The sequence below is a fragment of the Elephantulus edwardii genome, unplaced genomic scaffold (assembly GCF_000299155.1).
Source record: "Elephantulus edwardii isolate Elephantulus edwardi_28Jun2011 unplaced genomic scaffold, EleEdw1.0 scaffold00068, whole genome shotgun sequence".
Classification (NCBI taxonomy): domain Eukaryota; kingdom Metazoa; phylum Chordata; class Mammalia; order Macroscelidea; family Macroscelididae; genus Elephantulus; species Elephantulus edwardii.
Window position 1 is genome coordinate 14,459,217 of NW_006399818.1, and position 12,922 is coordinate 14,472,138.

At 45.0% G+C, this 12,922-nt stretch overlaps 1 protein-coding gene across 1 annotated transcript in view; it reads right to left on the reverse strand.

Moving 5' to 3' along the window:
- The window catches only part of NT5DC3 (5'-nucleotidase domain containing 3), a 126,142-nt gene that overhangs the window by 53,426 nt on the left and 59,794 nt on the right, over positions 1–12,922 (reverse strand). The window contains exons 3-4 of the mRNA XM_006888548.1: positions 11,705–11,779; positions 11,205–11,260 (exon numbers count right to left, since the gene is read on the reverse strand). Coding sequence (XP_006888610.1) covers positions 11,205–11,260; positions 11,705–11,779 — 131 coding nt within the window. The remainder of the gene's footprint in view (positions 1–11,204; positions 11,261–11,704; positions 11,780–12,922) is intronic.

Sequence of the window (12,922 nt, forward strand, 5' to 3'; positions counted from 1 at the left end):
GTGGCTGACTCTGAGAAGAATGGGAATCCCAGAACATTTGATTGTGCTAATGTGAAACCTATACTTGGACCAAGAGGCAGTCAGTCGTCAGAACCGAGCAGGGTAACACTGCATGGTTCAAAATTGGGAAAGGCGTATGCCAGGGATGTGTCCTATCTCCATACCTTTTCAACCTGTATGCAGAACAGATCATCTGAGAGGCTGGGCTCTATGAGAAGTGTGGTGTCAGGATTGGTGGAAGATCTATTAACAATCTGCGTTACACAACCCTGCTTGATGAAACTGAGGAGGACCTGAAATGCTTGTTGCAAAGGGTCAAGGACTGCAGCCTTCAGTATGGATTGAGGCTCAATGTCAAGAAGACAAAGATTCTCACCACTGGACCATTAGGCAGCATCAGGATGAATGGTGAAGAGACTGAGATTGTTAACAACTTTAGTCTTCTTGGCTCCATGGTCGACACTCTTGGCACCAGTAGCCAGGAAATTAAAAGACTTATTGCGATGGGAAAGTCTACTATTAGGGACCTCTCCAGGGTACTGAAAAGCAATGGTGTCACTCTGGAAACTAAGGGGCATCTGATACAGGATGGTCTTTGCAATCACTTGTTATGCATCAGAGAGTTAGACAATGACCAAGGAGGACAGAAGGAGAATTGATGCCTTTGAGCTGTGGTGCTGGAGAAGAGTATTGAATGTACCATGGACTACCAAGAAAATAAACAGCTTCATCCGGGAGAGGGTTAAACCAGGCTTCTCCTTGGCGGCAAGGATTCTGGGGCTTCGTCTGGCATACTTTGGACATGTTGTAAGGAGGGAAAGGTCCTTGGAGAGGGATATCATGCTTGGGAGGGTGGAGGGCAGGTGCAGAAGGGGAAGGCCCTCTATGAGGTGGATTGATTCAGTGACTGGGGTAATCGAGTTGGGTGTGTCAGAGACAGTGGGATTGGCAGATGACAGAACAGAGTTTAGTGCTGTTGTACACAGGGTCGCTATGAGTCACAAGCGACTCTACGACACATATCAACAACAACAGTGCGATCTGGTTCCAAGGCTCTACTAAGGATGACAGAAGAAAAATAGATGCCTTTGAGCTGTGGTGTTGGAGAAAAGTCCGGAACATACCATGGACTGCCAAGAAAACAAATAGGTCTGTCTTGGAAAGGGTGAAACCAAGTCTCTCCTTGGAGGCTAGGATTTTGAAGCTCTGCCTCACTTACTTTGGGCATGTGGCCAAGGAGATATTGGTCCTTAAAGAAAGATATCATACTCAGAAGGGTGGACAGACAGCGCAGGAGAGGGAGATGCAGAATAAGACAGACTGATACAGTAACTGGGGCGATGGGGGTTGGTGTGTCAGAATTAGGAGACTGGCTCAAGATAGGTAAGGGTTCAGAGCTGCTGTACACAGGGTCACTATGAGTTGTGCTCGACTCAAACGCAATCAACAACAGCAACAACAACAACTGGAAAACCATTGGGAGGGGAATTGTTGCTATTAGGTGTCATTGAGTCAACCACAACCCACAGAGACCCTATGAACATTAAGTTCTGAATCTTGCCCTATCTTGCTCTGTCCTTACTATCTCTGGATATTTGTGCCAATCCATCTGTTACTGTTGTTTACCATCAGGTCGGTACTGACCCATAGCTGTCCCTCCAGCGGGTTTTCAGAGGCAGTTAATAGAACAGGAGGACCTTTGGTTAGAAGCACTATTAGCAGAACTCTGCTGAGCAACACACATTTAACACAGCAATGTCAAGGGAGCTCTGGTGGCCTAGCGGCAAGAAGCTTCACTGCAATCCCAGAAGCACGTAGTTTGAATCCACCAGATGCTGTGCTGGAGAAAGAGTGGCAATATCCTCCTGTACCAGTCAGATCCGATTTGACGGTATACACATAAAAAATTAAAAAATAAAAATAAAAACAAAGCAGCAAAGTTAGCGTCTATTTTTGAGCATATTTGTTTCTTACTCAGCTCAGAATACCAAGGGAAATGGACTTGGTTGCTATGCAATACAAACTTGCCTCTTCCTTCTCACGAGGAGCAGCTGGTGGATTTGAACCATGTGCCTTCGACACTAAAGCACAGCTTCTCACCACTAGGCCAACCAAGCTCCACAATGTGCCAATCCACCTGGTTGAGTCTTCCTCTGGTTCACTGACCCTCCACCTTTCCATCGGCCCCTCCTAATAACATGCCCCAAGTATGGAGATAACGTGTGACCATCCTTGCGCATCTGAGGAGGCCAGCAAAGCTCCCTCTTTAGTCTCTTCCTGGAGCTGGGGCTAGGCTTTGAACCAGATTAAAGGATTCTAAGACTGATGTCATGAGCAAAGCCAAGTGTGTATTGCATAGCAACCACATCTTCTATCCCCGGTATTCTGAGCCAAGTAAGACAAACATGATAAAAAATGGAAGCTGACTTTGCTGCTTTTGATGTATGTTGCTCAGCAGAGAGAGTTCTGGTAATAATGTTGCTTTCCAAAGTTCTGCTATAGCCTTTCTCCTGAAAGCTTCAGAACTCTGATGCAGGAGATTAGATTTTTGGCAGGAGTCCGGAAAGCAATATCCTTCCAAAGCAGTGAGCTTGGCTGCCGTCTTCGAATAGGCACAGCAGCTTGTTTCACGCTGTTGTTGTTACATGCCATTGAGTCGCCTGCAACTCACAGTGACCCTATGTAGAGCAGCTCTGAAGCTGCCCTGTCCTGAGCCAGACTCAATGTCTCTAACACTCCTACCTTCATTGCCCCAGTCACTGAGTCAATCCACCTCATCCAAGGGTCTCCCTCTCCTGCGCTGTCCCTCCAACCCTCCCAAGCATGATGTCCTTCTCCAAGGACTGGTCCCTCCTGGCCACAGGAAGAGTATGAAAATTGTTTGTTTCATACTAGGATCAAAATACAACAGGCAACAGATTTGGCTGTTGTGCAATGCATGCTCAGCCCTTGTTTATGAGAATCCCAAGCTGGGTTCAAAGCCCTTGGAGAAGCCAGCCATGTATTTCTAAGGGCTACCACAAGAGGGGGAGAGAGAAGGGAACATGCCTGAGAGTGAGCCAACCCAGAGGAAAAGCCCAAAGGTGGAAAGAGCCCTGACAATTATTAATTTTGGCTCCTGGTGCAAACAGACCTACAATTAGTGCTGTTCTTGTTCTATACAATTCTATACAAATGAACCACTACTGCGTTTTTTAATTAAGCCAGTTTGAATTAGGCAAACAAGTCTCAGCCAAGTTCAGATGGTCCAGAAACACATGAGGAAATGTTCAAAGTCACTGGCAATCAGAGCAATGCAAATCAACATAATCAATAGAAACCACCTCACTCCAGCCACAGTAGCAAAGTTCAACAAAACAGCAAACAATAAATGCTGGAGAGGATGCAGAGATTGGAACTCTTACACACGGTTGGTGGGACTGTAAAATGGTGTAACCACTATGAAAAGTGGTTTGGAATTTCCTCAAACAGCTGAACACAGAACTCTCACATGACCCAGTTCTTTCACTGCTAGTAATACAGCCCAAGGAAATCAGATCTGAAACACAAAAGGACATTTGTACATCTGTGTTCATAGCAGTTTTATAAGCAAGAAAAGCAGCCCAAATGTCTACCAAAAAACGAATGGATTGAGACATTTTGGTACATACATTCACACAGTGGAATACTTTACAGCACTAGGGAGTAATGATTTTGTAAAATATGATATAACTTGGCAAAGACTAGAGAGCATTTTGTTGGGTGAAATATCTCATTCAAATAAGGACAAATATTGCAGAAGGCCACTATTGTGAAAACAGAAGGATAACTGAGTAAGATATCTGTAAATATCCAAAAAGGAGAGAAGGAAGGCAGAAAAGGGAGAAGGAAGAAGGGGGAAAATCACTGGGATAGCAGAAGTTATTGAGTGTTGGGGTTGGGAGTGTGGGTGTGGGAAGTAATGGGAGAGGTTCAATGGTGGCTTGAAAGGACAGGGTGGTAATAAAAGGCATAGAGCACTGGTAATTAATTATATAATGTACATAAAAGTAGAAAACAAAAAGTGTATGTGTAAAACACGATATGTATGAATGATTATACACAAACCAATAAAAATTTTAAAAAAAAATCATCCCAGACAAACCAACAAGTGAAAGTGTACACAAAAGAAAAAGCAGCTAAGGCTTTTGAGGTGTTGTGGTTGTTCGTGTCGTCAAATTGCCTAGGACTCAGAGACCCTACAACCCAGAGGTCTGCCCCTTGCCCTGCCTGTGCCACCATCACTCTGTCCACCGTGACTCGGGCACGGCATCATCCACCTTGCTGAGATCATCTTCCTATCCTTTTCTGACCCTCCACCTTTCCCGGAATGAGGCCTTTTTCCGACAACCTGACAACGTGCCTAACGTCACGGACAAAGTTCCACCCTCCTGGCCTCTGAAGAGCCGCCTGGTTGTGCTTCCTCCAACACAGATGTCTGTATCCTCTGCACCCATCAGCTCTCTTCACCAACATCCTCATTCAACGACATCATTTCTTCTTCAGTCTTCCTTATTCACTGTCCAATTCTGACATGCATATGAAGTAATTGAAAAAACCATGGCTGGGGTCAGTTTCATCTTGGGCTTTAAATTGACATTCTTCTTCTTTAGCCTCTTTCTGAAGGGGTCCATCAGAGCAGATTTGCCCAAAGCAACACATCTTTTCATTTCTTTTAAGTAGGCTGACTAAGAAGCTAATATGTTCAAACTGTTCGAAAATAAAGAAATAAATATATATGTATATATATATATATACACACACACACATATATATATGTATGTATGTAAAGCATTGATGATGTTGTTGTTGTGTGCTAGCAAGTTGCTTGCGACTCATAGTAACCCTATGTACAACAACCCTGAAACCTGTTCTATCCTGTGTCAACTTTACTGTCTCTGACACACCTACCCTCATTACCCCAGTCACTGAATCAATCCAGCTCACTGAGGGTGTTCCTCTCTTTCTCTGTCCCTCTACCCTATCATGCATGACATCCCTCTCCAAGGACTGGCCCCTCCTTGCAACATGTCCAAAGTATGTCAGACAAAGCTTCAGAATCCTTGCCTCTAAGGAGCAGGCTGGTTTCACCCTCTCTAGAATGAACCTTTTTGTTCTCCTAGCAGTCCCTGGAATATTCAACACTCTTCTCCAGCACCACAGCTCAAAGGCATCAATTCTCTTTCTATCATCCCAAATTACTGTTCAGCTCTCTGACACATAGCAAACAACTGCAAAAACAACAGCTTGGATCAGGAGCACGTTAGTCTCCAGACTGATGTCATGAAGCATTGGGAAAAAATTAAGAATTTCATGTCATGACTGCAATCCCCATCAAGCTGACTCTGCTTCACAGTGACCCTACAGATCAGAGCAGGATTAGTCCCACAGGGTTTCCTAGCTGAAATTTTTATACGAACAGACTGGTAAGTCATTTCTTCTGTAGAACAACTGATGGATTCAAGTCACTGACCCTTCTGTTAACCACTACACAAACAAGCCTCTCTTGAACAAGCTCACAACAAGGGGTGAAGAATTTAAAGTGGCCAAGAATTTCACGCTACTTGGGTCAACACTCAGAAAAAGCAGCAGCTTAGAAACTGTATAGGAAAAAACCACTGATAAATCTCTCTTAAAATCTTAAAAAGCAGGGAGCTTTGGTGGCCTAGAGTCAAGAAGCTGCACTGCAATCCAAAAGAGCACGGTTCAAATACACTAGATGCTTCACTGGAGAAAGAGAGGCAATCTCCTGTGCCAGTTGGATCCGATTTGAAGGTACATGACAAGGGGGGAAAAAAATCTTAAAGAGAGAAGATATCACTTTGATGACTAATGTATAACTGTTCTGAACCATGGTCATTTCAGTTGCTTCATATGAATCTGAAAGATGAGCTATATGAAGAAGAGAGACACATCCAAATAGAGTGTTGGCAAAGAAAGCTGACTGTCAAGAACACACACACTGGTCTTAGAAACAGTGGGATTTCAACTTGTTTACTTTGGACATGTCAACAGGAAAGATCAATCACTAGATAAGAGCATCCAGTCTGATAAAGCAAAGGGTTCTCAGAAAAGACCAAAACGCTCACTGAGGTGGGCAGACGCAGGGATGCAACAGGGGGCTCATACACAGCAATGGTCTGTGGGGACTGCGAACGAAGGGACAATGTTTCATTCTGTTATACTGAAGGCCACTAGAATCAGAGCCGACTCGATGGCAACAACAACAAAGAAAAACCAAGCAAAATAAGAATGAGGTTATCATTAACCATAACAAAAACCCAGATGAGATATGTGATCATTTTCTTTCCATCACAGTGCACTACCTGGCTGATGAGAGAAAGAGGTCTGTGAAGTCATAATTCTATAAATAATGGTTTGTGCCACAGTGAACACTGAGATCCTAATGGGGCTGTGGAATGAGGCTGGAGGAGGGGCGCTACGTGAGAAGCCTGAATGTTCTCTCACAGCAGGAACAATGTTCAGAGTTAATATATCAGGAAATAGAAGTATGAGCACATTTAGAAAGAAGAACGAAAAGTTTAAAAAAAAACCCACAAGAAAATAGTAACTCAGAGATTGAAAGGGCCAGAAATGAGACTGAGTCGGTGTGTTTCATGACGTGAATTGTGTCCCCTAAAAAGACATGTATATTATGACATAATGTGGAAGCTACGCAATGATCCCCCAAGATCTGATAAACCAAATAGCTGTAAAAGGATTGGAGATAAATGCAACAACTCTTAATTCTATCACAGCCTGATATACAGAAGGGAAGGTTCACTAGGGTGAGGCCTCTAACGGCTTAGCTGTAAAGAGCTGCACTATCAACACGAAGGTACACAGTTCGAGCCCACTAGCTACTTGCAGGAAAAGAATAAGTAATCTCCTCCCGTGGATTTATTGCCTCTGAAAATCCACTGGAGGATCAGCTATGGGTCAGTTCTGATCAGAAGTACCCAACAACGACAGAGATAAAAGGGGGAAAGGGAGCAGAGACCAGGGACCGCAGCTGCACCAAGAAAGACCCTCCAGGAGAGGTGTGCATTGTTTTAGACTCAGGTTCCTGCACAAGGAAGCTCTTCGACAGCAAAGAAGGCTAAGACTCATGAAAATCTGCCAAGATTCCAGGCCTACAGACAGTGACGGTAACAGGGCTCTTCCTCCAGAACCAGGAGAGAAAAAGAACCTTCCCTTAGAACTGACACCCTAAACCTGAACTTTCAGACCACAATCAACGTCCACAGGATCTGCTTCAAGTACCTCTCCAAAATGACAAAAAGCAACAATGACAATTTAAGATTAATGTGTGCCTGATCCAAGCCATGGTGCTTTCGACGGCTTCTGGTACATATGAAAGAGGAACGATGAATATAAGAAGAATCTATGCCTTTGAACTGAGGTACTGGAGAGTAGTATTAAATATCCAATGGACTGCCAAAAGAACAAAGCGGTCTGGCTTGGAGGAAGAACCACAGGGGGGAGCTGTTAGAGGCCGACCGTGAAACTCCACCTCACATACTCTGGGTGTGCTGTCTGTCAGGAGGGGTCAGTCCTTGGACAGGGACATCATGCTGGGAAGGGTGGATGGTTAGAGGATGAGCAGGAGACTCCCGTCAAGATGGACTGACGTGGCGGCTGGACCAATGGGCTTGAGCGTAGACTGTTAGGATGGTTAGGACAGGGCAAGGTTCTGAATTGTTGTTTCGCTGTTGTTGTTGTTGTTTACTTAATTAACTTTATTTCTGTTACACAAAACCCACTATGTGATGGCCACAGCTGGAACTTGAGTCCTCTGCACAGAGACCCTGGTGTGAGTCTTTACAAGATGGTCAGGAGACTTGGTGAACACAGTCTCTTTCCAGAAGTCTGTGGTCAAGTAGCTGTAGGTCTTGGAGATGGCATCAAAGGTGGCCTTGGTGAAGTTGCCCAGGGTGGCTGTGCGGCCCCTGGCTGCGGTGTATCAGCCGTCAATTCTAGCCATCAGCAGCAGCTTCTTGGGCACAGGGGCCAAGACGATTCCAGAGCCTCGGGGAGCAGAGATCAGACGTACCAACACACAGCCACAGCACCTAGTCACCTTGCAGGCGTACTGCAGGTGTAAGGCTTACCAATCTTGTTCCCACAGCAGCCACTCCACATAGGGACAGTGGAGAGCTTAGCCAGGGGAATGGCCCCACGGAAGGCAGCAATTACCTCCTTAGAGTGCTTGACGCCCAAGCCGGCATGGCCATTACAGTCTCCAATAGCAACGGATGCCTTGAATCTGGTCTGCTGGCTGGCACGTGTCTGCTTCTGCACAGGCATGATTGTCAAGATCTCATCCTTGAGGGACATCCTCAGGAAGAAGTCAATGATCTCGCACTCCTTGATGGACAGTGAGAAGAGAGAGATCTCCTTCAAGGATCTGATCTTCATATCTTTGACCAGACAGCCCAGCTTGGTGACAGGGAGCCACTCCTTGTTCTCAGCTTTGCCTCCTTGAGCTCTGTGGCTTGGCCCCTCACATGGCCCCATCAATGGCTGCAGCCCCAGCCCTGGCCCTGACCCTGCAGACCACTGCCGAAGCTCTATGGAAACCACTGCCGAAGCTCTATGGAAACCACTGCAGGCTCCCATCCCAGGACCCCGAGGGCCTCCAGGCTCTCGCGCTGCACCGGCATCATCCGCCATTTGGTACTTTCTCAGAGAAGAAGTGATCCATTGTTCTTAAAGTTTTCATGAGTTACAGTCGATTCAAGGGCACATAACAAAAGCAAGATTGTCTTAAAGTATAACAGAATAAATTTCTGTTTTTTAAAGCCATCTGTTTGCAACAGGCAAGACAGTAAAAGAAAACTTAAATTGTTAATATTTTAAAAGGGAGAAATGTCCTGTTAACCAAGAAGGACAAGTGAGGGGGACTTCTTTATCAGGCTGCAGGCCTGTATCCTCTTAGCCTTTCTTGAGAGAGTAGAAACCAACTTGCTATAAAGTGGGAACCAACTCATATCTGACCTGCCAGAGGCTCTACATCACACGGCGCTACAAAGCTCATCTTTCAACCAAGGAGCAACGAGTGGATTCAAACCACCTGTCTTTGGGTTGGCAGGACAGCTCCTTACCCACCAGGTCACCAAAACTCTCCTTAGCTTAGAGAGCAAACTTTGAAAATAAGGTCAGAGACTGCAGTCTTCAGTATGGATTGAGGCTCAGTATCAAGAAAACAAAGATTCTCACCACTGGGACAATTGGCAGCATCATAATGGAGGGTGAAGAGTTTGAGATTGTTCAGTTTTGGTTTGCTTGGCTCCACAGTCAACACTCTTGGCACCAGCAGCCAGGAAATATTGTGATGGGAAAGCCTGTGGTTAGAGACCTCTCCAAAGTACTGGGTGCGCCTGATACAGACCACGGTCTTTGCAATCACTTGCTATGCATCAGAGAGTTGGACAATGACTAGAGATGACAGAAGGAGAATTGTTGTCTTTCAGCTGTGGTGTTAGAGAAGAGTACTGAATGTACCATGCATTACTAGGAGAAAAACAAGTTCATCCTGGAGAGGGTGAAGCCAGGCTGCTCCTTGGAGGCAAGGATTCTGAGGCTTCGTCTGACATACTTTAGACATGCTGCAAGGAGGGACCAGTCCTTGGAGAAGGACATCATGCTTGGGAGGGTAGAGGGACAGCACAGGAGGGGAAGACCCTCTATGAGCTGGATTGATTCAGTGACTGGGGTAATCGGGATGGGTGTGTCAGATATAGTGAGATTGGTACAGGATAGGGCAGAGTTTAGAGCTGTTGTACATAGGGTCGCTATGAGTCGCAGGCGACTCGAAGGCACATAACAACAACAACAATCAGGTTTAAGATTTATAGTCTTCCAAAAACCCACTGCGGGGGTCAGGGATGAACAGGTTGACTTGATGACAATAAGTTGTCATCATCATCATCAGGAGACAGTGGGTAGAGGGCTGTCATTGCTCATGTCACTATTGCAGCACTAGTTTATTTTAATTGTGTGGTATTTTGTTTTGCTAAATAAATATTAATTACAACAGAATTTATGAGAGAGGAAATCTAAGCTATGATATGCGTATTTGTTTTCTAAGGCATAAGATTAAAAAAAAAACAAAACCACAAACTCACAAACCCTTTAACTCACGGCCATCAAGTCAGACTGATTCAGAGGTGACCCTCCCGCAGGATTACAGAGGCTGTAAATCACTTGGGAGGAGACGGTCCATCTCTGAGGAGCAGGTGGTTTCAAACCTGCCTCAGGGTTGGCAGTGCAAGTCCTGCCTGACCCACTAGGACACCAGAGCTTCCAACAGGTACAAAATGTGGTGGTGGCGGTGTTAGGTACCATCGAGCAGTCCTAGGAACAACAGAGGCGCACCCTGTCCTGCCCTGTGCCATCCTAGGGACCTAAACAGAAATCATGCTCCTGACCTGCTACCCAAATCTGAAAAATCTAAAAAGGCAAAATACTTCATTTTAAAAACCAGAAAGACTTATGACTAAGAGAAATACTTGTATTTGTTTACAATAAACAGAAAGGGAAAGTCTTGATACCCACACCATGGGGGTTTCACAGTAAGAACCAGCTGCCTCAACCAGCACACCTCCCCCAAACCTCCTCACGGGACCCTCACTCAGGTGCCAGCCGTCACCTCCAGAAAGCCTGTCCTCCTCCCCGACAGGGGAGGTGCCCTCCTGAGGGCATTTCCATAACCACCTTTATCACTGTGAACTGCAGCCACTGGTTTACTTGTCCGGCTTCTCACCTACAGCCCAAGACCCTGGGGGTGGGTATGGTGTCAATCTGTCCTTGTAATCTAAACCACAGCAGCTAGGAGGGCAGGCAGGAAACCGAAAATGCCAAACCCACTCCCGCCCAGCCCATTCTGACTCACAGTGGGCCCCCCCCCCCGCCATGGTTCCAAGGCTGTAAGTCTTTAGGAAAAAGACTGCCTCATCTTTCTTGCAAAGAACAGCTGGTGGATTTGAACAACTAGCCTTTCAGTTAGAAGTCCAACACGTAACTTACTAAGCCAGCATGGCAGTGGGCCTCCATAAATGTTCTTAAATGAATGAGTGTGAGAATAAAAAGCTCACACATCCTGGCCCTCCTCATCACTAAACTCCGGTAGCCCCCAAAACCCGAGGCCATTTGTCTCTGAGTAAATCCAATTTGTCCCCTCTTACCTGTAGACAGTTCCCAGCTGGATGTAATGAAAAGCATCAATCTTCATCAGGATTGCCTTTAAAACAAAATGCACGTGAACAATGCACAACCATCTGCACATTTAATGAGAACAATTTCAGATATCATTTTAATCCCATCAACATTAGGCTGCCCTGACAAGGAAATACTCTGGATGTTTCTGAAAGGTTTGCTTGTTAATTAACGTTCTGGACAACTCATTCAGGAAACAGCCTCCCTGGAAAACAAACCAAAACAAAACAAGCCATGGCATCTGTCGACTCCACCAAACGTCAAAAATTACTTTTGGGAATTACCTAGGGGAATTCAAGGCCTCCTAGTTCATCATGTCTTCAAAGAACTTTACCCACAGGTGTTTGAATAACTCAGTTCTGTGGTCCCAGGAAAGAATTTAAAATCTATTTTCATGTTCAAGAAGAACAAGTCATATTTTAGTCTCAAATTCTGTGAAACTACAAAGTAGCTTGAGAACTCAACATACCCGCTGTACATCATAGTGAAGTCCACGAATTGCAAAATTTGGGTCATATTCATACTTCCGGATTTCCGCAGGATACTAAGAAAAAAGAAAGAACAGGATCTCAGTTCATAATATACTAAGTACAAGGAACCCTGGGGGTGCAATGGATCAGCATTGGTTTGAATCCACAAGCCACTCCACAGAAGTAGAATGAAGCTTTACAGTCTAAGAAACCCAATCTCCTCGCTCCTACAGAGCCTCTAGGAGTCAAAAGCACCTTGGTTAACAGTGGGGTTGGCCTTTTTTAAGTATTAGGATCAAGATCACGTCCAAACCAAACCTTTGTATGAAGAATAAGGCAGTTGTGTAAGCAAGTGCCCAGACAACTATCAAAACTCAAGGAAACCACCCTTCACGGAGCACTGCTGATTCTGCAAGGCCAGGGTCATGCTGTGAGAACATTTCCTGGTACCACCAGCTCAACTCAGTGGAGTCAGACTCCACTGTCATATCTGGACTCATTTACCTGCCCAAGTGCCAAAAAATCAATAAGCTGACCTTCCCATCCACTGGCCTCTCCGAGAATTCTGAACGCGGTGCACATTTCTTCATGTCTGACATGTTTGACATGTTTGACACAGTCCACAAACAACCCAGCACACAGTAACACAGCTCTGTTACCGAAAAGAAGCCAAAGGCCAGGAACAATCTGGAATCTCCTTTTAAACTCGAGCGTGAGAGATATAAGGTAGGAAAGGAGAGTTCTAGTTAAAAGATATCACAGGCTGCTTTGCTGAACTTTTATTATGTACCACACACTCTGTTAAACACAATAACTATCTTATTCACTCCGCACTAATCCCAAAATGAAAATACTGAAGTTCTCAAGGATTGCATTTTAATTGGATCCACAATCAATGCCTGGGAAAGCAGCACTCAAGAGATTGAACAAATGCTGAGCAAAAAAAGGCATTTACATTCATTTTCTTCTGTGATGATAAAATCATTTTAAAAATAAATCCCTAAGGAAGGAAGGAAGGAAGGAAGGAAGAAGGAAATCGAACAACTGAGCTGTTTCCATGTTCTTGCAATGGTGAGTAACCCAAATAACTCAAATCTCCATTTGAGTCATACTGTATGGGCCCTGGATGTGCTCACCAAGTTGTGCCAAGAAATCTGGAGAACAACCACTTGGCCAACTGACTGGAAGAGATCTATATTTGTTCCCATTCCAAAGAA